This window comes from Porites lutea, chromosome 8, assembly GCF_958299795.1.
Source record: "Porites lutea chromosome 8, jaPorLute2.1, whole genome shotgun sequence".
In the NCBI taxonomy this organism is placed as follows: domain Eukaryota; kingdom Metazoa; phylum Cnidaria; class Anthozoa; order Scleractinia; family Poritidae; genus Porites; species Porites lutea.
This window is the reverse complement of record NC_133208.1, coordinates 235,013-260,173: the sequence shown is the minus strand read 5'-3', so window position 1 is coordinate 260,173 and position 25,161 is coordinate 235,013. Positions and strand designations below refer to the sequence as shown.

Sequence of the window (25,161 nt, the reverse complement as noted above, 5' to 3'; positions counted from 1 at the left end):
GTGCAGCCAGTTGCCTTAGGCCACAGTTTAATGAAACAAGATACATTTCTAAATCTGCGCGTTACAACAACTATTAAACGTAGTACATTTGAAATTTCGGATTTTACCGTAGTTGAGTTCCAAACAAATGTTTATATTCTGTTTTTACCAGTTTTAAATACAGGGCAGTGAAATGGCGGTTTGTTTGACAAACCCCTAGAATATGGATATATACTATTTTGTTTGTAATTGTCAAAGTGAAAAGAAAAGGGACAGATTGTAGTAATTATCATCCACTCCAGTGCCTTCTGTGCATTAGGCGACGGGCAAATGTAGGATCCTCTCTTGATTGTAAGGAATTTGGAGTACCTGGTAGCTGAAGAAAAGCGGCGAGAAATGCTTCTCCAGAAAACTTTGGAACTTTAGTCCTCGTAAATATGGTTTTTGCTATTCTAAGAGCAAACGAAAGTGTCTCATTCATCAGGAGTTTTGTTTGCACAAACACACACAAAAAAAAATATAATAAGAGGAAGAGGCAACGCACAATCAAGTTTGTATTCGGTGATCCATTGACTGATGTTTCTGTTCATGGACGCGGAAAACTGAATTCACAAGGAACACTCTCAGCAGGAATTATTATGCAAATAACTAAATTAACACAGACTCCCGATCAACAGGATTGTTATGATCAATACTTGTAAAGTCAGGCAGTCGCTAAGCAGGCGTTCAATTTGTTCTACTTTGTATTATGTAATTCTTATAAGGTTTTGTCGACACGGCAGGCGTAAGACATGCAGATTATTGTGGTTTGACCGAACCCCCCAAAACACCCATAGATCCGCCTCGATATGATTTTCAGATAGGTACGTCACATCCGACCAAGTGTAGACTGATTCATACTAGCACTTCCTCTCACATGATGTCTGTGACCAATGCGAAAGTCAGCAAGACGCAGGTACCGTAACTTTCTCATTAACTGATGACCTTGGCAGGTATAAATCTATGTAACATCACTATTATCAATTACTCAAATTTTTGGTACCACCTTATGAATAAACACGACTTTTGGAGCTGTAAATTAATTTAATGTTATAACTTGTAATTTTTGTTGATTTTGGGATTTCGTGACAGAGAGGAAAAGGGTGGAGGATTAGTGAAACTGATTATTTTCAGAACTATCACAGATAAGCTAAAGTTGAAAAAGACTAGAGTTTATGGTTACCAATTGGTAATGGACACCCAGTAAGTCCCTAGATAATATCACTTACATCTGTTTATTTTGGATAGAATGTTTAGCCTTTTTTCACACAAAATTGCGTCCATATAAAAGATAAATATGTCTCCAAAGGACTGCTATAATTCACAGTCGCATTAAGTATAGCTGTGATGAATTTTTCAAGTTTAACTGGACGCAGTTTGTTTCAAAATTCACGCACACCTTTAAAACACCAAAGCCGCACTTTGGGCAGCGATTTCAATTTTAATAAAAAAGACGGGTGCTATCTTGCATGGGTGTTCTTTAACTCTTTGTCTGGAAAGTAAAAATAAACCTCTTTATTAAGCTTTGCAATATGGAGCGTTTAGAAAGCTGGAGTTTGTATGGCCAACAGGTACAATTTTCTCAGAGACGAATCCATAACAACAGTTAAAAAGGAAAACCGTTACCAGTTCACCTATTACAGTTCTAAAACAATTTTCTTTCACTTCGAAATGTATTTTTCTAAGTTATGAGAATTAAGTGTTACATCAGTTTAGGCCGATTTTCTTCGTTTAGGCACATCACCTGCGCGCGATCTACTGACAATATATTGACTGTTATGAGAAATCTGAAGATGATCACTTCAATTGCTTATACAACCGCGCTAAGGTGAATTATTTCCTATCTGCCTGTAAAATTTTTTCTAAACTGTAAAAATTACATTTGTCACAGGTTTACTGTTGTTAGAAAAAAAAGGAAAGTAGAGTACACCTTCATGCATTAATTACGAAGTAAAGAAAAGATTATTATCTACGACAGATGTCAAGCCACAGGGTATGTTTAATTTTGATATGCAAATCTTTCGCTTTCTCAGTCGGGATCAATGAAACAACAACAGTATAAAGAGCGACCGTTCTTGAACTTTTAGATCCAAAATCAGCTGGAGAAGCCTTAACCAAAGACTCACTCAAAGCTTTCGCCTTTACGTTATACAATATAAAGTTGACAAGAAATGAATATTGACTATTCTGAGCATTTACAACTCGCCAAGCGGCATTCTTTTCCGTATATGAAGGTATATACATGGAACACACTTGGAGGATCACAGAGTCAAGTCAAAGAAATTCCTCTCAACAACGCGGCAGACTCAGTTCCTGCGATTAAGTCTGACGGCACAAGCCAGGAACGTCAAGCTCGTTTAGAAGAAGCCATGGTGTGGATTCGAAAGGAGTTGGTACGTATATACGAAATAAAATTAAAAATTGTCAGGAGAACCAATATTAAACAATTGTTGTTCAGTCATTCCTTTGTCTTGTTTTCAATTTGAAAATATGAACGCAGACTTCAAACAAGACACGGCTTCAAAAGTGGGAATTCCTGAAATTATCTTACTAAGAGAGGTTCGCTTAGATTTTACTACTGTAGTAGGTAATTGTTTGTGGTGAGGGCTTGTTTGGATTACATGAGATCGTGATAATACAATGGATTTGCCGCTACAAGCGCCGCCAGGCATGCGTGCCCTATTATTGTCTTTTTTTCCTGACTCATGACGACTCACTCGCTACACTTTGAACTAGTTTAATACACGTTTGCTTTTCAGTTTCTCGCTTTATATACCCAGGGGTATTTTTTTAACAGAAGCAAAACTGAAAAGAATTTAGACGATTATTGCGAAATCAATGGCCCGAGACGATTTATCTGATCTTTTACAAGCACATAAAAACAAAAACAAACGAAACCGATCAACACTCAATGTCAGCTTATTCTAGCTGTCACGATCAGCAACTAAAACCCGATGAACATAAGGCCGGGCAAAGAACAAGCAGAATGGCTTATTCAGCAAAACTCCACTCAACTGTTCGGTTAAGAAAGTAATAACATAGTAACTTCTGTACTATTTCCGTAATTAGCAACCAAACTATTCGGCCTCTGACTTCAACGCCTATTTAACGAAACTTTCAAATAAATGCAAAGATAGCTAAGGAAGGCAAAGAGACACGTTTGAAGGAATCTCTGAAAATACTGCATCACCGAAAATACTGGCTTGTCACAGAGCCTTTTGGCTTCGTTCCCTCCAAAAGATATATCGCCTTACCAGCACTTTATTCTAACACGTGTTTTACTATTTACACTGCAGTCGGACATGCGGCATCAGGACAAGTTTCTTACAAGGCAGTTCATTCAACTTAGGGCCACAATCCAACGCATTAAAAGAGAAAACAGTCTCCTGGATGGTGGAATGGACGACACACAACAACAAAAAGAACCGTCCTTTAGACACTCGGTACCAGGCCCTTCTCTTCGACCAACACTGGGCAGAAGTATATCTTATATGTAAATTGAATTAATCAAATAGTATATTGAAAAGTTTTAAAGGCATTGCGCGAACAACTACAAACTTATGTCTTTACCATTGGCCAGCCTTCTAATCATTAGTTGCTGGTCCCTTCTTTTCGATAGGAGAAAAAAGAAGTTTGACTTTAAGATTCTTGAAAAAGGATTTGAGTTGAAAATATTTTGCGTTCACTGAATAAATTAGTTCATGAAGCCTGATCATCAATGCAGGAGAAAAGAGTAATGACATCATTTCTTTTTAAGAAATCATAATCAATAAAAAGACGAGTAAGAAGCGAGACATTTAAGACGAAATTTAAGACAAGGCAATTTATAGATTCATAATTTTAATTAACAATTTGAAATAGAGACTAACTGTAGCGTCTTTGAGTTTATCATAAACAGTATTTTTGTTTTCATTCCATTTTTATTCGATATGGACTGGACTGAATGCGCATAAAAAGTAGGTGCTAACAGACAAACTCCAATTCTTAGAGTCGCGAATTTGCAGCAAAATATAAGGTACTTCCTTCACTGTACAAGAAATACAATTCGTCACATAGATACATATTAGGAAAATATAAAGTAAATTTCAATTTTGGTTTATATCATTTATATATTAATCAATATTTTTTCATTTCCAAAAAGTCTAATTTACACCTTTTTAGTTAGCGTCTTGAATTAAAATTGTATCTATATTACGTAAAACTGTATCAAACTAAATTAAATTTTTGTTTGAAAAAATCTAAAAACTATTGTATAAAACATAACCTAGTTCATCATATTCTAGTGTTCGATATCTAAATATTCCTTCACGAGCATACCACACATTAACGTAACACATTTTTATATCTCAAAAAATAGAAGGGAAACCTTGCTGCAACATGAATATTTAGCAGTCTTAAGTTACAACGTAACGTTATTGCTAAATGTTGGCCGTATTTTCTGGCAGCTTAAATAATAACCAGTCCATTCTGATTTCCTGTAACGTTACTGAAAATGCCAACCAGCAACAACAACTTAAACAATTACACATTCACAAATAGGAGAAAGATACTTGCAGTCCTATATAGTAAATGCAATATAGTGAGCAATGCTTTGGTTGCGCCTTTTTGGTTTCTTCAGTTTCAAGCGTTCCTATTGGCACGTGAGATACAACCGTTCCGTCGCTAAGGCCACGTCCTGTTTGCACAGGAGCGAGTGCTTTCACTATTACGCCTGGTTCAGACGCCGTCCTTTTCATGTGCCAAACCAGATTGAATAAGTTCGACTTTGGAGCGACACTTCCAGCGCACCGTTCGACAAAAGTTCGACAGACTCTGTGGAACTTAACCCTTTTGCCGCACCAAACTAATACGGCCGTACCAAATTGATTCAAACACCGCTCTTTTGCCGTACTTAATTCATCAGCTAGGTTGGGCACATGAGGGGAGCGGCGTCTGAACCGGGCCTTAGCTAAGAGGTCGAAAGAAAGCTGAGATATCAGCATACCCAGCAGCATACTGTAAATTTTTTCTTTGTTTCAATCGTTTGTTTAATTCCTCAGTTACTTTCCTGTGACACATGACACACAGAGTGCGATAGTTGTCCAATCCACACTCTCCTCCCCCCTCAGACACGGGTGTGATGTGGTCTGCCTCCCAAAACTAAAAAATCAAATTTTAATGGAAAAAAAAAAACAGTTTAAAACCTGGTTGACCAAGCTGTAAGCGCCACATTTCGGTGAGTGCGACTGGGGAAAGTGGGTTAGTATCAGGAAAAGCACATTTCCACTCAAAAGAGAGCGGAACCACCGTCTTCTGAGATCTATAGACCATAATAAGTGAATAATTTCCAAAAAGACGAAAATTGCAACACGATCGCACCGGCTCAATGTAAGAGTAAGAACTAACCAGTAAGAGAAGCTGACAACAATACCCAGACAAGTCTTCCCTAGACCGATCAATACCAGAGGCTGCGATGCGCAGATAGGGTCGGAAGAAAATTCTTAACGACTTCAAAGTCGTGTTCTTATTACCTTGAAACACACTCATGTTAAATGTCTTATGCATTCATTGATTAACTTTTTTAGTGTCAAATAGCTACTCTTCAAGTCTACGAAGTATTGAAGCAGCATAGTAAGCTGTACAATCTATTATCATTCTTACCATGCCTTCTTGGGGCTCCATGACCATCTTTTTCAAGGTCTTTTGTGGTAGTGATGCGTAAGGCGTCTCTGCTAGATAAGCTGGCCGATCTCTAACCTGCAACGCTTTGACATTCACAAACAAACTGTGAGCATCCAGGGAACACAGCTGGCACACACCTCGTTCCGCTTCAAACAGCGCTCTTCGGGCAGCCGTACCGCTCCCGCGGACCTGACACGGCGAGGACAAAGAGGATTAGCTTTCTGCTCGCGGTTGATCAAAACTGGATAGAGTTACCCGCAAGATAAACCTCCGTCTATCCAGTGCCGGGATAAGTACCGTATTTATTCGATTAACCGCCCTAGGCGCTTATTAAATTTTTTGACCTTGAGAGTGGGCGCTTATTAAATTTTCACCGTTTTTAGCAAGTGTAGTATGTTTATTTTGAAACAAAACAATAAATAGTAATAAAGAAACGCGAAGATGTAACAAAGCAAGGTTTCTGTAAACTACCCATACAGAAAAAAAAAACTCCGTCTTCGGGGAAGCCTCTTTATATTAGTACTTATTCAATTTCAAACTCATTGTCACCCAAGTGGGTGGGGTGGGGGTGGGCGCTTATTCGAGGCTGGGCGCTTATTAACTTTTTCTGTCTTTAGGATGGGCGCTTATTCGAGGTGGGCACTAATTTGAGGTTGGGCGCTTATTCGAATAAATACAGTATAAGGGAAACCAGTTGCATATACTGAATAGAGATTTATCTGATAGATTACACTGTTAAGTTTTTGAAAAACTGGGACCTACAAGTAACAACGTGGGGAGGTTGATTTTTGTCCACCGCTTTGATTCAGGCTCCGCGCACGTTAGTCTCCAGCGGTGAGAATTTTCACCGCCGCCTTTTTTTTTTCTTCAAAAAATATCTCCATAATGTTAACCCTGTTCAAACGGACCCAAGCGATTGGTCCAACGTCATCCAAAACTTCTGGATACGACATACTGGGTCCGTTTGAACACCTTATTGGACGGTACTGGGTCAGGTTTAAATAAGGTGATACCTTTGGACCTGTTGAAAAAAGCAACTTACGTCAAGAACCTTGTCAGACAAAAATAAGGTTATTATTTATACTGCGTAGTTACCTGGTACTCGTTCTTGCAGTCATGTGAACAGAACCTTTTCTCCCAATCATGGCATTTCAGTTTATCAGCAAAGTTCACTGGGCCTGCGCAGAACAGGCACAGAGGTATCCCATCAGCCCTTACAGCTTGGTGACAAGTCGTATCACGTGTACTGCCAGCATCAGCAGAGGTTGGGTTGGACTGGTCTACAGATTAAAACAAAATGCTCAACTCCACAAAAAAAGTCATAGCTAGTTAACGTTGTTTTAGATAAAGCACAAAGGGCTGCAACTAAGCCTTGAGAAATATATACCTTTAGGCACAGAGAACAAAGTTTCCGTATTATATATTTCAAACAGGTAATAAGATATGGCTTAAATACGTACTGCTATTGGCGGTCTTATCATCCTCTTTTGTCTTCGCTTTCTTCGTAGTAACTGTCGGTTTCCTAACCACTTTAACTTTGCCCCCAATTTCTGCTGCTGCATCAATGATTCTTTTAATTCGAGTTTCCTGCAACAAAATATTCAGATCAGCCTAACTGTAAACAAAACAAAGTGAACTAAAGATGAAACCAAACCCTGTTAAGTCAGTCATACCTGGGATGGATGCCGTACGTAACTTGATTCTCTTTTCAGTCCCTTAAGGAAAAAACAGACACTATTGTGTAACTATACAACTCCCTTAACGATAGCACTTTACGCCACCGTGTCTCCTTTCACAATCAACCTGCACACAAAACACACTTCGCTTCACATCCCTCACGATAAAACTGCTACCCCCCTTCCCCCCCCCCCTCCCCACACACACACACACACACACATCTACTTTGATGCTGAATTTTCGTGTCCAATAATTTTTTTTTCTTTTTTTACTAGCTTACGGCACTTCCGCTTTTAAGCCCATCCGGCTTCAAGTCTATAAGCTCACCCAAATACCCTTAAGAGCTTGTCTAAGCCCAAGGTTTATTACCAGAATTTTACGGCATTTGGCAAACGTTTCCGAAATGCGTAAGGAGTCACGTAAACAACTTGCATACTACACTCTCACTGTAAAACGTGGGGCGCTCACCTTCCTCGCTTGTTCGTAAGCTCCCAAAGGATCATCAAACACAAGAGCTGACTTGCGCAGAACTCGCTTTTTGCCTTCACCCATCCTGTGAATCAGGAAAACAGCTTTAGCATCGAAAACCATAACCACAATATTGCCAAGACTTTGAAAAAATTGATAGAGGGCCAATGATAATCAGGTTAGGGCAATTCGGTTCACTTACACAGCATTCAGTCCAAGGGTGTTTTTCAATATCCATGAACTATTTCTCAAACAGATATATAGTAAAATGAAAACAGAGGAAATCAGTACTTTGAAGGAGTTTGAATGCTGGACACTAACTAACGTAATATTTTTGCAGACTAAAGTTCCATTTTTTCCAAGTATTATTGATCATTTGAGCAGCTCAGCAGCTCAGCTGCAGTATATCAGGCACTCCGCGCAGCATGTCGCCTGATATCCAGACAACTCGAACTCGATTTAAATTAATGGTCTGCGCCTCATATATCTACTTAGTTCTCGGTGCCTCCTGTTTGCATATCGGATGGAACACATTCTTACACCACTGAGATATAATTTCGTTGACTCTGCTTGGATAAAGTTGTTTAAAGGATCATATCTCACCTTTTCCACCCGTCGAGGAACCTCTTCACCTGACTCAAATTATACTCGTGATAAAGGATGCTGGGTAGATCTTCAGTGTTTCCGTTGATCACATCCGACATACAGAAATTGATTCCCAGTGGTTTATTATCCTAACAACGTAAAGCCAAAGTCACTTCGCAATAGGTCACTTCCGAGTTCCAAAAACCTTCTCTTTCAAAATGAGGCCAAGTGCACAACCTTTCTTGTGAAAATTAGTTTTATTTGCATGAGAATGAAAAATCATTTCCATATAAAAGGCTGAGCACTTTACCTCGTTTTGATACAGAGGCCCGGGGGAACTCTGAAGTGGCCTATTCACAATGAAACTATAATAAAAAAAAAAGATGAAGAGAGGAAAACTGAAGTGGACAGCACGAAATTTCCTCGTGCATCCTAATCTAAGCTTTGGCTGTAAAGTTATAATATGATAAATTGATAAGTGACGACTAGCCTCCAAGGGCAAACTATTTGAGTGTTTGCATGGCCGAGCACTGTATTGAAAAGTCTTGTTAGCGAGCAAAAGGGAAATGTATATATATGTGCGGAATTAGACAGTAACAGAGTCAAGAAAATTGTAGCGGGATTTCACTCCTATACGGTTTAAAAAACCTCTTGAACGCAAACTTACTAAATGAAGACTCTGACGATTACCTCGCTGTATAAGAACACTCGCTCTGTGTAGAGGCTCAAACAAAACTTCAGTTTCATTGGCTCAGAAGTGTCTTCCGGTTCTTCAATTTCTTCTTCCTCAAACGCTGCATCAGATTCAGCTACAGAACTGTCTTTTTGTCCTACGATAGGAGATACTTTGTAGTGACTACTCAGTTCAGATGGTTCGGTTGTTGCACTTGGCTTTGGTTGTTCTGGAGTTGAATGAAGCTTGTTCCTGAGTTCAGAAACCGAGTACAGGTTAGAACACTTGGTAAATCCAGTGGACAGCTGCGCTGATGATGGACTGCTTGATGTAGTTTCACCACTGGACACACCAGAGCTTTGTCCTGAACTAATATCTTCCTCCACCTCGTCCTCCCACCAGCCGTTATCAGAGTCATCCCATTCTGTCATAAACATTTCTTCTGCTGCAGCTTTAAGTTCTTCGAGATTCTCCACAACCTTGCTACTGGAATCTTCAACCACTGTAATTTCAGAGGAGGGCGTTGACAAAGCCGTCTCACATTCAGTCTTATTAACCGAATGATCTGAAAGGTCACTTAGCTCCATCACCACATCATTATTACCACATTGAAGCTTTTCGGTTTTAAGCTGGGTAGTTTCTGTTTGGTCACCATTCATTGAATCATCAGATGGTTTTTCCACAATCACATATGATGACCGATCTGATGAACAAGTTGATGTGTTTACCAAGTCATTAGGGTCAATCACCTCCTTTTTAACCTCTTCGCACTCCCCCAGTTTCAGCCTTTTTCTTGGCCGAGATATGGTGACCTCCTTCTCGTGATCGAAAACAGCAATTGAATCACTAACACTGTTAGATTCGCAATAAGATGACTTAGTTGTTTGAGGTGTCAGGTTTTTCTCAGTTTCTGCTAAAAGATGGTTATCTCCAGCACCATTCAAAATAGGGCTACTCTCCACTGATGAGCTCTCATCAATCTTACCAAGGTCTGTTTTCCGTGGTCGTTTTCTGCTCATGTTGTCACTATTTATGGTGACGTCATGGCTCCGTCGTCTTTCCACTTGACGCGTGTACGAACTCGTGGTTTTTCGCTGACTTCGTCTTCTTGGAGTCAAACATATGGAACATTCGATCATTTCAGACATGTTGGAGAATGTACAAAAAGAACATGACCATGAAGGTAAGCCGGAGTCATCTAAAGCCGCCGTAACGTCGCTCTCTTTACTTTCTGATCTTTCTCCAGGAGTATTACACAAATCCTGAACAACAGTATTTTCATCCACTCTATTATTGTCACCTGTTTCATTTAGAGACGCAGTTGTTTCTTCATCACCTAGCTCCCCATTCGCACTATAACAGCTGATATTTCTGGAGTCTTTTTGCACGGCTGACAAACCTTTAGTCTCCACTTCTGCGACATGCTGACTTTTTGTAATAGAATGTTCGATATCCGCGTCCATGTGTACTGTAGTAGAAGTACTATCATCAGCTACACGTGGTGTGAGGCAAATAGAACATTCCAATAGCTGCCCATCGTTGATTAAAGTACAAGCACTGCAAGACCAGCTAGGTGGTTCTTTGTATATACTATGGGTCCTCTTCTCTTGAACTGCTGTTCCGTTGTTTTTTCTCTTTCTGCGAGATTTTCCGTTCTTTGACTTGCTGGAATTCTGACCAAACGCTTTTGCAGCAGCCTGGGTTTGTCTTATAGTTGAAGCTTGAAAATCATCGGACGAATCCTCCTCAAGAACAGCTGATGGACTATTTTGTTCGTCACCCTCTCTTTGACTTAATGAGTCGAGTGCATTGTTGCCAAAATGCTGCAAGGGCTTTGATAAATCTAAAGAGCTAATACTATCGTTGCATTTCGTCATTTGCTTTTCTGGGTAACAGACCCGATTATCCTCAGATGTACAGCCTCTGGCCTGACTGAGAGAGCTTACTGTATCCAGGGTTATGGTGTCTGTGCTAGGATTAAGAACAGAAACCGAATGTTCCACTGTCTGATTCCCGCTCAGATGATCCTCTGGTTCAGTTATTCCACGCTGCTGATGGATTTCTGTTATAATATCACTCTGATGCAATTTGGTCGTTCCAGATGTTTCCTGGAGCTTTTTGTGTTCATTATGATCAACAAAGCTTGAATCATTAATAGAGAGACTCTCTGTCTGTGAGGAACACGCATCCTTTTTTGAGTCACAGTGTTTTTCAGCTTCCAAAGGACTTACACTTTCTTGTTCAAATGGACTATACCTTTCTTTTAGCTTGACTTCACTACCGTCAACACATCCTTCTTGATTCCCTGTTTCTAAAGCTGTATCATTACTTAAGAGTTCGCTTTTTCTCTGTAGTGTTATGCTTGATGCTGTTTTACAAACAAGGGCAACACAATCTATATCTGCTTCTTGTAATGACGCTAGAAATCCTCGATCTTTCCTATTTGAAGGACCACTATTGCACGCATCCGTTTCCCTATAATTCTCTTTATCCGTGGTTTTTATCGGCTCGACTGCGTCCTCCAAATAGCTTTGCATTGTCTGTGATTCTGTGTCAGGATCATCTCCAACAAACTTCAAAGAGCTTACGCAAGCAGATTCTTTCTTTTGAAGTTTAGTGAAGCTTTTGCTTTTCGTAAAAGTTAACTTTCCATCTTTCTCTTTCTTAAACTTTAACTTTTTAGGTTTGAGAGCGGAGTGCTCCTCTTCTGCATCAGGTTTGACTTTGGCTTCAATTTTGTCATCAGCTTCAAGCTTGTTATCACCCTCCACATTCTTCACGCGGGTTTGTTTACTGTGTTCATCAGCCGTCTCCCCATCTCTCTTAGGGACTTCCAATGATACTAAGGAGAAAATATAATAAGCGGAATTAATCTCAGTAAATTCAGACCAGAAAATATTAAATTGGTGTTCAGGAGGTTTAGGAGTTTTTGTTTCCCTGCTACTTTGAGAGAAAAGAAAAGGAAAATAGAACTGCTGTTCACTTCCCGCTCAGCCCAGGAAGAATGAGAGGTTTAACAACAAGTTATCAAACTGCAAATACTGCACCTGGGTGTCTTCGCCAACATCATGTTGATCTCACGTTTAAAGACACGTTACGGCCCTATGGTCGTATCTGGAACACACATCTGCTGATACTAAATATGTACCACAAATATGCACCGGCAGATATTGCACCTGACATAAGGGTGTCGTCATCTACATCGTCGCAAGTTAGACACATGATATCGTCATCATCGCTATTCCTAACGAATATCTCTTACTACTAAATATCTAGCACGAATACGCAAAGATATTGTACCTGACATGAGAGCGTCGTCATCCACATCGTCCCATGTTATGGACATGTTATCATCATCATCGCTATCCAGAACAAATATCTGCTGCTCAGCACTGCCGCCACTCACTGGCATCACACCCTTCTGTATCTTACTCCTCTCACTGACGCCTTCGTTATTCTCCAAAAAGCTATTTCTCCGTGAACTTGATGTCGGAGTGAAAAATGAGCGAAGGTCTCGTTGGTTCTGATCTTCCTTCAGAGTTTTAGAAGAAAGCTACAAGAGAAAGGAACTTTAAGTTTTTCGCTTTCTCTGAAGAATTAACTTTACTTAGGGCTACCATCATTTCATCAAGAAGGAACTGTCGAGTTATCAGAGGCACTTTGCTAAAGGGTTCTTACGGTAGCCAACTGGCCAAAATCTAGATACCATTGACTCTTGTTTTTCAAAGCCTCCTAACCTCTCAGAAGCGGGTATTTTTTGGTTAGCACGTTGGAACTTGATATTCATACCTATGATAAATAGAAAGTTTAATAACCTTATGTACACATTTTCCTTTAATTGGCGTTGGGAGATCTTCAATTGGAAACGTTTTTGGGAGTCTCGAAAGCAGCAACAGTTATGAAACAACTTTCATAAAATCACCAGACACGTTAACGAAATTTGTAACAACGCACGCGATTTATATTCAAGAAAGAGAACAAAATATGTGACACTGCTGACTGCGGGCGTACCGTCGAAACATATCTGGTAAATTTTAATGAAAGTTGAATTTTATTCTAGAGTGTCTTAAAAGGCAAAATAACACAGTAGCGAGTCCTTTACAAAACACATGTTAACCGAATTGATGATTGTAACCGAATTCACTGCCCCTTATCATTAGTACTTCAGCTTCATCTGGGAAATTAGCAGTAAGAGGAAGATAATAATAGTACAAATGTATGATCTGTTACCTACCTGTGCCATGACAAAGTCTTCAAGCTCACCAGCGTCTTCTTCGTGATCCTGCACCCAAGCAGCACATGCAGTCAACTGACGACTTTGATCCTCATCACCATCCTCTGCTTTAAGCTCCTTACATTCCCCATCAAGGGTGCTACTAGTAACATACACCTGCAGAGAGAGCCAGGTAATACAGCTTGATACTAACTGCATCCTAAATCAGACAGCAGTGTGTATCTTCGAGTTGGCTTTATATCAAGCTTTGGCATCCTTCTAAACAATTAATTCCACCAAGGTACAGTCTTTTTGTCAGTACAGTATACAATGTAACAACACGAGCTCACATTACTCGTGAGTATCTTTTCGTGACTGACACTAAAGCTGTAAAGGAGCAAAGAGAGAATAGGGTGTTTAAAACCCATCTACACTCTTCCAATTTACAGTAAGTAACCTCTTTCAGGTTCCCTAGCCTGTTATGCAGATTATAGCACAGACAACATAAATCAACAGTCTTTGGACATGTACCTTGCGTCTAATCATACCCCAGAGAATTTCATCAACAGTTCCTCGTGCGATCAAATAATGGACGTTAACAGGTAATGTTTGTCCAATTCTGTGAGCTCTGTCTTCAGCCTGTATGATGACACCAGGGGTATAATGCAACTCAGCAAATACCACATGGTGGGCTGCTGTAAGAGTCAGGCCCTGGTGAGATGGAGTGACATAATATTATGATTGTTACATGTATTCAGTACTAATACAGTGTAATTGCTCACATGACAGGGAAGTGTATAGCTGGTTCTAGGCTCCAACAATAGCCAAAATGAATCTGACTTTCATTCAGCAAACACATTGCTAGAAAGTAATTAGGGTAGCAGCTAACTCCAAACACATTTCTCATCCTGACTTTACAAATATAATGTTCAAATTCTTCGTGTAAGGAGATGTCTTTTAATGTTCAAACTCTTGTATGTCTTCTCAGGGCAGCAAATGGGAAGAAAACATTGAACACTTAATTCAATTAGTAAAAAGGTGTCAAATACCCCACCCCCAGACAGCCACGAATTATGATGATGACAAATGCACTACGTTGGGAACTCACAGAAAGTCAAGGAGATGGAGGGATGGCTTGCTTTCAAATGTTGTAAGCCAGCTACATGACACACTAAAGACACAGAAAATATTTCAAGTGTTTGTACAGGTACTTACAAAAGATGCAGCTTCAATGGAAAGAACAGCAATACGCACTTGAGGGTCAGTTTGATATGAGTGAACCAGATCCTAGAAAAAAAGGACTACATTAAACTGAAGAATCATCTTTCAAAGAAAACTCTCATACAACTGTTTTACAATATAATCACAAGAGATAATAAATGTCTCACTGCAACTAAGATGTGTTTCTATGTTATTCTGAAGACCACGTTGAGTTTGTAAAGTTTACGTTTTGGCAGCAAATTCCAAGAAACAGAGATCAAAATAACACTCAGCTGACCACTGGATTCAAGAATAGTTTGCGTATCAAGTGCATACAGTAAGCTGTATGCTGGCAGTTAACGTATTCTTTCCAACTTCCCACTGCAGTAATTTCATTGTTCATGACAGAACATACAGGGTGTATGTGACAGTATAATAATGTTGCTGAAAGACCAAACAAGCAAGTCAGACTGATCAAAAAATTAGATGACGAGTACCATACCCCTCTCATTCCAGAAGGCACATCACCAGCAATACAGATGTGTTTTAGCTTTAATGTCACCAGCTTCTGGACTATAGCTTGGCACACCAGACGGTGGCGAAAAAACACAATGAACTTGCTGTCCATTCCTTGGGCAAGGTCCTCTATATACTTCAACACTGGACCAATCTAAGTGTAAATTAAATAAAATTCAATGTCGTTCATCAAAATTTGATGAACGACATTGAATTTTTTTTTTTTTATTTTGAATTTAATAATGTTCACTCAATTTATGAAGAAGAATAGGAAGAAATTTTCTAAGAAATGATTGCATGTTTCCTTCTGAAGAAAAGAGTTTGCAATAGGGGTAAAATTCTAAGAAAGGATACAGTTCAAATGTTCTTGTAAATAGTGGCTAAGATTTTTTTAGGGAATAATTAATAGTTTTGAAAATCAAAGAAATAAATTAATTCAAGTGATAGACAATGAACATGTATAACAGTCAAACCTCAACGAATGGCCACCTCTCTACACAAGCCACTTTATTTTGTCTTGGCGAACAGTCCATACATTTACTCTCTACAATGAAACCTTTTACAATGGCAACAGCCACTGAAGCGTGTCCCTAACTGCCAAAAAAACCTCTCGATAACGGCCAGTTTTTTCAGTGACTGATGAAAAAATCAAGAATCTGAATGGTCATGAAATTTGATCCACATGGCGCCTTGCATGATGATCAATCAAGGTCGTACATTGATTGTGTTCCATTTATGATGCTGCAGTAGGTATAAATTGATACTTAAAGCAAATGTTGCTTGTTTTGTCACATTGACATTTTGATTCAAAACATAATTCAAGCTTTTTGTGAATTTTATCTCTATATAATTTATGATTGGACTACCATTGTAGGATACAGTAAGCATGAACTAAGCACAATAAGCGTGTTATACTTCCTACAACAAATTGTCATATTACACTCCCTACCTCCCCATACAGGCAACATCACCACAACAGCCGCTTTCTTCTGTCCTAAAGATGGCTGTTGTGGAGAGGTATGACTGTATGTACTTTTTTAATTGCCATGATTTTGTCTTCAAAAACAAATAATTGGTACTGTGCTTTGTATGAGTCAGAAATTATTTTTTTTTTAAATATAATTATTTATTGATAATCACATTAGATAATTACATTTACAATACTACAAAAAAGCATTTTAACAATGGACATTAACAGAATAAAGCAAAATTAATTGTTAAATTATTACAGGGCTAAAAGAAATGAGAAAAAAGTACAACAGGGCAATGAAATAATACAGAGTTTAGACAGTTAACTTAACCCATTCGCTCCTAGAGATTTTGCCGAAAAACGCGTTTTGAAGCTAGTCGAGTGGTTTTCTGGTCACTGTCGTGCTATAAAGAGCTAAAACTTACCACAAACTGGTTTACAGGTCGAACACTTCGCGGTCTTCCGATCCAGATGCAAAATATCAGCTTGCGAAGTTCGGGCATGCGCAGAAAGCAAAATTTCGAGATAGTTTTTGGGTTTAAAAGTGACACAGCAGTCTTAACTTTTATTTTTCGCTTTCTCTCCTCCCTTCTTTTTTGGCTTTTCTTGCCTCATTTTTTTTTTCTCTTGCTGGGCATTTAGTAGGCTTGATTTTGGTGGGAAGAGTTTTTAGGAAAGCTTTTAGGATCTTAGGATTAGGCGAAAGGAAAGGTAGGTGGGTAATGGGACAAGATTTTCATGGAGATTTTCAGGTCAATGTCAGGTGGTTTTTTGCTTGTTTCTCCGGTGTCCTTGACTGAATTGTGCTCATTCTGGTATGGTTTGAAAGATCTCTTCACTCTGCACAAGTTAGTGAAGAAAGTTGTCCTTGACCGTTAAAACTGATGACGTCACAATGGGTAGAAAGGACCTGGATCCGCACGGGCGGTTACGGGCGGTTCAGGGGCGAATGGGTTAAATAAGGCGTCAGTATCCACTTTCTTTTAAAGAATTCTTTGTCGCTGATTTTTTTTCTGTTTAGTAGTTAGCAATGATCTTCGCCCTAAATCCATAAATGTTTGGAAGGATTTGTTTGCTCCTACGGTCTCACAAATAGAGTTTTCCGATAATTATAAAATAGTTTAGCAATTGAAGTAAAGGGCAAGCATTTTCCATCAAAATTCCAAAGAGCACATTTTCTAAGCAAAGACGAATTCGTTGATTCAAAACAAGGCACCAATATAATTCAAATTAAATCCAAAACTGTTTAAAACATGAGCAGTGATAGAACAAATGGGTCAATTATTCGGGTTGATTGTCACAGAAACTACATAAATCATTTGTTCTAAAACCTATTTTATACAACTTTGTATTTATGTAAAGAATTGAGTTAATTACTCTGTACTGGAAGGCTTTAACATACAATTCGACAATGATAGAGTGTGGAAGCTTAAATATTTGCTTCAGACGGTCACTGTTAAAATGAAAGTTACTCTGTAACTTTTGAATAATATTGGGTGGTTTTTATAATATTAATATCAGTGGCCTAGGTTGGTTGGTTGGAGGCTCCTTCATGGGTGAGACATTTCTTGCTATTAATGTGACTACATGATGCAGTAAAGCCTTAACGTGTTTCTTGTGATGGACTGTGTGACTGTAAGATGCGGTTCACAAGTCCAACCCAAAAAATGACCCTTGCTCACCAACGAGTCCTCAGTAGCTCAGAGGTTACAGCATCTGATCTAGAATACGGAGGGTCGTAGTTTCGAGTCCCATCTGGGGTTCAGATTTTTTCTGTGTCCTCTTATGGTTGATTATTTACATCTCCCTTTATTTCTTTATAACAGTTTAATATTGGGTCAGAAATTAACTTGCTTTGTAGTAAGAAATGATGCAAAATGTCACCAACAAGAATTATGTTCTAAAAATGAGGCAGCACTGGAGGCTGCACAGTACCGGTAAGCTGATAGTTAGAGGGCCAGTATCCTGAATGGTGCTAAATCACCTGATCACACCTCAACTGTTATGGTAACACAGGTTTAATATTCAGCCCCAACATTCATACCTTAGTAAAGTGTCATTGATTATCTAATTCAAGGGAGTGCCACCACAATTTTATTATCATTGCCTGGAATATAGCTTTCCCTGGTAACATAAAGTTATCAACATCTCCTGTATCTTATTGGCATGAATTCTCTATGAATAACTGTAACAATTATAGTTCAATTTCATTATCCCACCTTGACAAGCCCTGTGTAGTGGTACAGTAATGTGGAGAGCCTATTCATCTCAAACAAAGGAGACTGGATTGATGAATCTTCAGTTTCACCTTTCAGGATAGCGGAGCATTTCTTAAAGTCCTTCATAATTTTCTGCATTTCCTAAAATTCATAGATAACAAATTAATGAAAATTGACAGCATGTTCAGTTTATTCATCATCTTCATAATAAAACAGCCTTACATACCTTTACTGGCTATTTATTCCCAGAGCTAGTTAATAGACTGTACTTCCATATTTACGATCACAATGACTTGGAGGAGGATATAATGTTACACACTGTTGGTCTGTTATAATATTAAATGCATTGATTCTAGCAAGGATGCACAAGTGGATGAAAGAAAAAACAAAAAAAAAAACATTCCGTGTGAGGATTACACCTAACTCTTACCTTCTTGTATTTACTAGAGGACTCAGAAATATCAAAAACAACTTTCTGTCTTCTCTTTGGTGGTAGTTGGGTCAAAACCTACAAAATACAAGGCAAAACAAATATTATCCTGTAAATTAAGTTACAAGTTCAGTATATTGCATACATATCATGCCATTATTGATAATTTACAAAATAGTAGCAGCAGCATCTAAATTAAACTGACCTCTTTTTTAAGTCTGCGAATCATAACATTTTCCTTTAAGAGGTGGTAAAGTTCCTCAAGGTTTGAAGCGCCACTGCATATGAGAAAATTATTTAGATAGGTTTAGGGTTAAATGTGGAATTGTTCAATAACAAATTAATGACAATAAGATCAGGGGAAAAACAAGAAAGTTGTCATCATGGATGTATCTGCACCTGTAGGTATCTGTAAGAAGCACATGTGTAGATACCGGTACGGGTGTATGTTTTGGGTCAAAACCTTAAATTCAGTTACAGTTTCTTTCTAAGTTAATTTCCTTCATCTCCTAGCTCTAACTATTATATGAGTAATGGCTAGGAGACAAAGGAAATTGAGAATCAACCAAGGTTAAAAAAATTCTAACCTGAAGTTAACTTTGACCTCAAAAGAGAGGAGAAGTCATTACATCATGTTGCCATGGTAGCAAAATTTCTGGATAAAATTAAACCGAAAATGTCACTTAAAAAGTGGATTTGTAATGTTTCAGACTTCACCAATCTTATTCAATTTAATTCATTTAATATGTCAAATTTTGGAGAAATTTTCCAGGGTTGAATCCAAAAGGATCGTATCTAAGTTTAGAAAAAGACAAACAAAATTTTTGTGCTGTGCCCACCTACTACGTACAGCGGGCACGTAGAATTAGGAGGTTTCATATCGCAGTCATGAAATGACTGCCGAGAAATACAAAAAAGGGTGATGTACATGCATAGTTGTTATTTTGCTTATCTAAACCTACTGCTTTTTCGCCATTCTTGTTGCTGTCACCACCGTCATTGCTTAACCTCCCCACTGTTGTGATCCAGAAATTTTGCTGACATCCACTTATCCACTATATTACATGTATACCCATATATCCAAGGCTGGCTTTTTTGTTTACATCAGATTAAACAGGTGTTTTATATTTGTACCTGGTATCATAACGCTGAGCTCCACGGTAAAAAACATTGTGAGCATCACAATAACGCTTGACAAAACTGTTGTATTTACCAAACTTGCCTGGACACACAATATCCAACTGAAAATACAGCTAAAAATAATTGTTATATGTCATTAGTTTAAATCACACAGCACTATTTTCAGAAGACGAGCTCTGATATTGTCTAGGCTAATTGCTTTGTTAGCTTTGAGTTGTTTAAGTTGACCGCGTACAAACTCTTTGGTGATTGGTTTGAAAACAAACTTAGGCAAATCAGTTGACTTTGCAGGAGGAGATGGTAAGGTAACAAAGGATTTTAGTTTCATTAATTTGCGAGCTTTGTACCAATTGTAGAGAAGTGGACGTTCAAGATCTTGGCGATAGATGGATTATCACAATGTGCTATGCCATCGGCTTCAATACAAGAGATTGGGGAGCTCTATTTATGTGATGTGATTTCATTCTAGTCATTAAGGGCCAGGGGCTAGGGATTTTTCCCGGTTTTTATGAACAGGACCCCCACCTACTTTAGTAGGAAAATAGAAGAAAAATAGCACCAAACAATAATATCCCTAGGTGTTTGATTCACTGCCTACTTGTATCTTTTTTCACAGCAACTTGAAATATTAATGACAGTCCTGAGGAGACCATCGTATCCAGATTAGTAAACACATTGGTGCACAATTCAGACCTCATTAAATCAGCTCTGAGTGTATCCATGTCGACAGATTTTAGCTGCCTGTAACTAATGTCCTTAACAGCTATACAGGGTTTCATGGAGTCAAACTGACAAAGTACCACAGCTTGGTCCAATATAAACCGATCAATCATAGGGGCAGATTAAATTACCTGATTTCCTATTGACACAAGTTATCCCTGTGTAAGACATTCTTGTATGAATGCAACAGACATCAAGAGAAGGGGTGAGGAGTCACGGGTGACAGGCCAAGTTACACCAATCACATACCTCACGAGGTCTTGCCAAGGAAGGTGTTCCGCTCAACAAAATGGCATGTTTAGCTTTTGTGCAGAGATGGTGGAGCCGCTTTGTACGAGCTGCATTTCTTGTCTTCAAGTAATGTGATTCATCCAAAATAATAACATTAAACTTCTGGTTCTCCAGAGCTTGTAGCAGCAATTTGGATGTCCCTACACTTAGAAGGCCATATCCAACAATATGAATGACAGCTTTATCCAGGTTACTGCAATAACAGTTAGTAAAAAAAAACAAATAACTTCATGTACTACTGGGTTTTCTGTTATTTTCTTGGGCTAAGTTTAGCTCAATAGGTAGAGGGTTGACTTCATAGTGGTTGCAGGTTCAGTCCCCAGGACCAGAATAATACTCAGCATCTTCAGATATCTAGGAAAAGAAGGTACTGCCTTTGCCTTCCAAATACAGCTGTAGCTAGACTTTTGCATGGCTAAGATGACCACGTGTAGAAATAGTTATCTCATCTCCAGTAGGATACATAAAAACAGTGTCCTCATTACTACCTTTGTGTTAAATATATTGACAATCAAACCTTTTTTTTGGTCTTTAATGCAGCTACCCACAAAATACAAGCCAACACAATCTTGGTGTGGAAGAATGGGTATGAATGTTCATGAAACCTAGTATGGTTTTATTATGTTTACATTTGCTTTGACGCCACAGTTTCCACCCCTCCATATTATTTATAATAAATGAAAAAGCTGCAATTTATTGGACAAACCTGATATCACTACCAGACCTTATCAGGTTCAAGTTATGTGGCTCTACTTCAGGTAACCACTTTTCAATCTCCTCAATCCAGGAAAACTTGACAGAAGAGGGCACAACAATCAGGAGTGGCCAGGCATCCTTGTAGTGATATGCAATGCTTATTGCTTGGAGGGTTTTGCCAAGTCCCATCTGTTGACGAAAAATAAAAAGACCAATGGATCATTGAACTTGACATGTAATATTTATACAAGTGTGCAACACAAAATAAGAAAACAGCATTATTCTCTTCTACCTCGCTGAGTGATTTGAGTGTCTAAATAAGGGAATAACATAGTTATTCTTTGCATGAAAAGGTTCGATGCTAGGGAAACCTTACTGCATTGAATATATTTTGGCACAAATTATATTCCAGGCATGATCCATGCGTGGAAGAGTGAGTGCCACTGATGGTAATGGGGCCACTGTGAGGGTGGTTCTCTTTGACTTTAAGAAAGCTTTCGAGCTCATTGAACAGCAGAGTAAACTGTGTTTCAGTCTATCGTTTTGCAAGTTTTGATTCCTTTTTATTGTATCAGATTTCTATAATTATTTTCTTTTTTTCACAAATCACAATTTTTGTTGCTGTACTAGTTTATTCATGTTGTGTTTCTATTATTAATAATTTTCTTACATTTTTCTAAAGAAATTAGCTTCCAGTTATTGGTAGTAGTATTTTTAAGTAATTATATTCATTTGTAAATAATTGCTTAGTTCAACCTCCTGGTTACAATGTGATCTATCTATCTATCTACATACAATATATTAAAATTCTAACATGACTCCAAGGCTTCCTGGTCATATTTCTCTATTTGGTTTGGGTTTTTTTGTTAAGCTCAAGTCTCTTCTGGGAATTGCGGGACAAAGGAGAAGTTAACCCCCCATGTATTCAAACATTGAGAATTGATAGGGAAAGGATGGTAGATAACATCATGACGCACGGCACATGATGTCATTTGTGCATAAAATACTCTCCGAAAAATTTGCAATGACACAAAACACGGGAAAAAGACGTTTTTGCCTTGTAATAACATATGACCTGACGGTTTACATTACTATACTGGCATACCGGAGGAGTTGATGAGGAAACATTCGATGTTAACATCAAAATAGCTCAATCAACACAAAATAAGTTTAGTTGAAATTTTATAGCCGGAAGTGAAGAGTTTACTGAAGAAATGGCAAACTTCGGAGATTATCCGGGAGATTTCAAACTTTAATCTAGAGACAAGGACATTTGCTCCAAAATTTTATCCAAGAGAGTTGACAGCACTGATTTTAATATATTGAAGTGGTCTATTTCTTATTTAACTGGGTCCTGATCCTGCTAAACTCAACCATCTGAGGAGTGTAATGCTACATGTGCAAAGAACAGATTGACTTTATTAAAATCCCCCCAAAAACAACCTAGGGGCAGATCTAGGGGTGAGGACAAAGGAGGCCGGCCAAGAGCCTCCTTATGCTGAAACCAAAACCGAGATATTTATGTTAACAGGTCTCCCCCAATTCCTCAAGGTTCAAAGTCTGGATTCCCTAATGTAACCCCCTGTATCTTTTAATGCCTCCTAGCCAGATTAGCTTTTTAGCTATTTTCTAGGTGGCTTGTACCTTGCATAAGTGAGGACCTGCCAGGGTAAATTCCAACAAGCGACATGGTCCAAAAAGTAGCGACAGCGCGTAAAATGAAATCGCGACAAGAGACATCCTCCTTCGGCCAAATTGCGACAGTGACAGCAAAGCCGACAATAAGCGACAAGCATTTATAAACACCGACACGAGACGTTTTAAAATTCAGACGGGCGACATGGGACCCTTCCCCCCCCCCCTTCGGCAGTGCCTCATAAGTACTCTTGTCATTTTTTGTCTTTTTTTCTGTGTGTGGTATAAATAAAGTTCTTGTCTCCTCTTGTCTTGTTTCACAAACAGGAGTTTTTCATTGCCAGTTCGCTGTCAATGATGACGTGAATACCATTAAAGACCAAAAGTTTAAGCTCACACTTCAGAGAATGCAAAACACTATACAAGCTTCACACGTCACTGTCATGTAGTCCTGACCGCACGCTTAAATGAAAACATTTTAATAACTTGACTTACCTCATCCCCAATCAAACATCTGCATGAAATAAAAGAAAAGAATTGTCAGTCTCTTTAAATCAAACCAATTAATAAATGCAAATAACCCATTGTTGTTACTGTATTGTTTATTAAGCCGCAGACACCCGAAGCCGGCATAACAATCCCGATTTCAAAATGAAAATACTGGATTTTTGTAAGCATTAATTCTTTCATTACCTTCCATGCTTGCTTATTCCGAACTGAACACCTTCCTTTTGAAATTTTAGCAAAGCTTTCCTTAACGGAAAAGGCAAGAAGTTCAAACTTATAGCAGAAGCCGCCATTAAACTGTTCCCGCCATTGCAACTCTTCAAGCGTCCAGTCTACGCGCTGTTGTGTTAACCGAGAGACCTTGGTGCAGGCTGGCTGACTGGCTTGGCTTTTAGGCTTTAGCGACGGCTTCACTTTACTTGATTAATTTGAAAGCTTTAGATTTGAGCACGAGGACGACTGCGAGTACGAGATTTAACTTAAGGTGTTTTCGCGTATTATCGAAAAATATTCAACCCAAAAAACTTCATTGTTCTTTTTGTCACCGGAAAATTGGTGCGGTTATTTTCAGCCAAAGGGCTAAACCAGCGGCCTAGATAGGCTCCTATGACATTTATGGGGCAAAAATGGCGTTCTTCCCGGTTGCAAAACTTCTAAAATTTAAAAATTTAAACTTGTTTCCCCCACTTCGACATTTCTTTCCAGCCAGAATGACTTTGGTTCACGCGCAAGAGCACTAGTACTGAGAAAATCTCGTACTCGTAGTCGTCCTCGTCTCAGAATCTTGAGCTCTCTAATTAAGAAACCAAAAATCTAAGAAAAATAAAATTAAGGCTAAGGATGACATTAAACCACAAAAACCCTTATAATGCGAAAGCTTGGTGTAGATAAGATTGTCGATAGTATTAAAAATATGAACTGGGGCAAGTCTTTTCGATTTTTTTTCCGCTGATATTAAGGTTAATATCGGTAGTCACCGATCATTAGAACCAGACCTTCTTCTGCAGCAGCGAGAAGTTCAAGCGGTATTGAGCTGCATGTTGTATAGGGGAGGATAGGGTCAGTGGCAAGAGGCCAGAGAACAGGGGGCAGAGGGGGTTACGGGAGGCGAGAGGTGCGAGTTCTAAAAAGGTGGGAAGCGGGAGAAATGGGGGGGAAATATATTTCTCAATCGAAAAAGCGCTTAAGAGAAGAAGGTAAGAAAAAGAGGCGAGAGCCAGGAATGCAAGCGACGGGGGATGGGAGGTCTGGAACCGCTGTCCCCTCCCGTACTTATGCGGGACTATCGGAAGGCCTCACGTCAGTGCTAGTGTAGAATGTTTTTCGCTTTTAAAAATCACTAAACAATGGCTGTTAGCTTATTAAGAGGACGAAAGGATATTCGTACGTTATGTAATGCGAATTGTGACGCAATTTATGTACGCTTATGATGAAAAGCAACAACGACACTCTCATCAAATTGGCAGTGCATAGAACTACGAGTAACATTTCTGCGATAATCAGTAAAACTCGAGCGCACCAAACTGCTGTTCATTTTTACAT

The 25,161-nt window shown here is 38.8% G+C and overlaps 1 protein-coding gene across 1 annotated transcript; it reads right to left on the bottom strand.

The window, feature by feature from the left end:
* Window positions 1-3,893: 3,893 nt before the first annotated feature.
* Window positions 3,894-23,921, bottom strand: LOC140946696 (uncharacterized). The gene is made up of 21 exons (XM_073395802.1): window positions 23,806-23,921; window positions 23,608-23,626; window positions 21,488-21,666; window positions 20,740-20,974; window positions 19,765-19,883; window positions 18,836-18,908; window positions 18,631-18,708; window positions 18,201-18,341; window positions 14,998-15,165; window positions 14,511-14,582; window positions 13,827-14,006; window positions 13,317-13,472; window positions 12,383-12,635; window positions 9,100-11,924; window positions 8,428-8,558; window positions 7,825-7,909; window positions 7,353-7,394; window positions 7,140-7,266; window positions 6,775-6,959; window positions 5,659-5,868; window positions 3,894-5,157 (listed from the first exon to the last, which is right to left on the bottom strand). Exons 1-21 carry the CDS (start codon window positions 23,910-23,912, stop codon window positions 4,963-4,965), a joined length of 5,580 nt encoding a protein of 1,859 aa, XP_073251903.1. The 5' UTR covers window positions 23,913-23,921; the 3' UTR covers window positions 3,894-4,962.
* Window positions 23,922-25,161: the final 1,240 nt, after the last annotated feature.

What these genes read in the sequence shown, in the direction of transcription:
- LOC140946696 (XM_073395802.1), bottom strand. Translation starts at nt 23,912, where the DNA reads ATGGCGGCTTCTGCTATAAGTTTGAACTTCTTGCCTTTTCCGTTAAGG. An exon ending in TGCCTTCTGGAATGAGAGGG is followed by an intron (nt 14,583 to 14,997) that starts GTATGGTACTCG and finishes CTTTTTTTCTAG; the next exon opens with GATCTGGTTCACTCATATCA. An exon ending in GGGGTATGATTAGACGCAAG is followed by an intron (nt 13,473 to 13,826) that starts GTACATGTCCAA and finishes CTCTCTCTGCAG; the next exon opens with GTGTATGTTACTAGTAGCAC.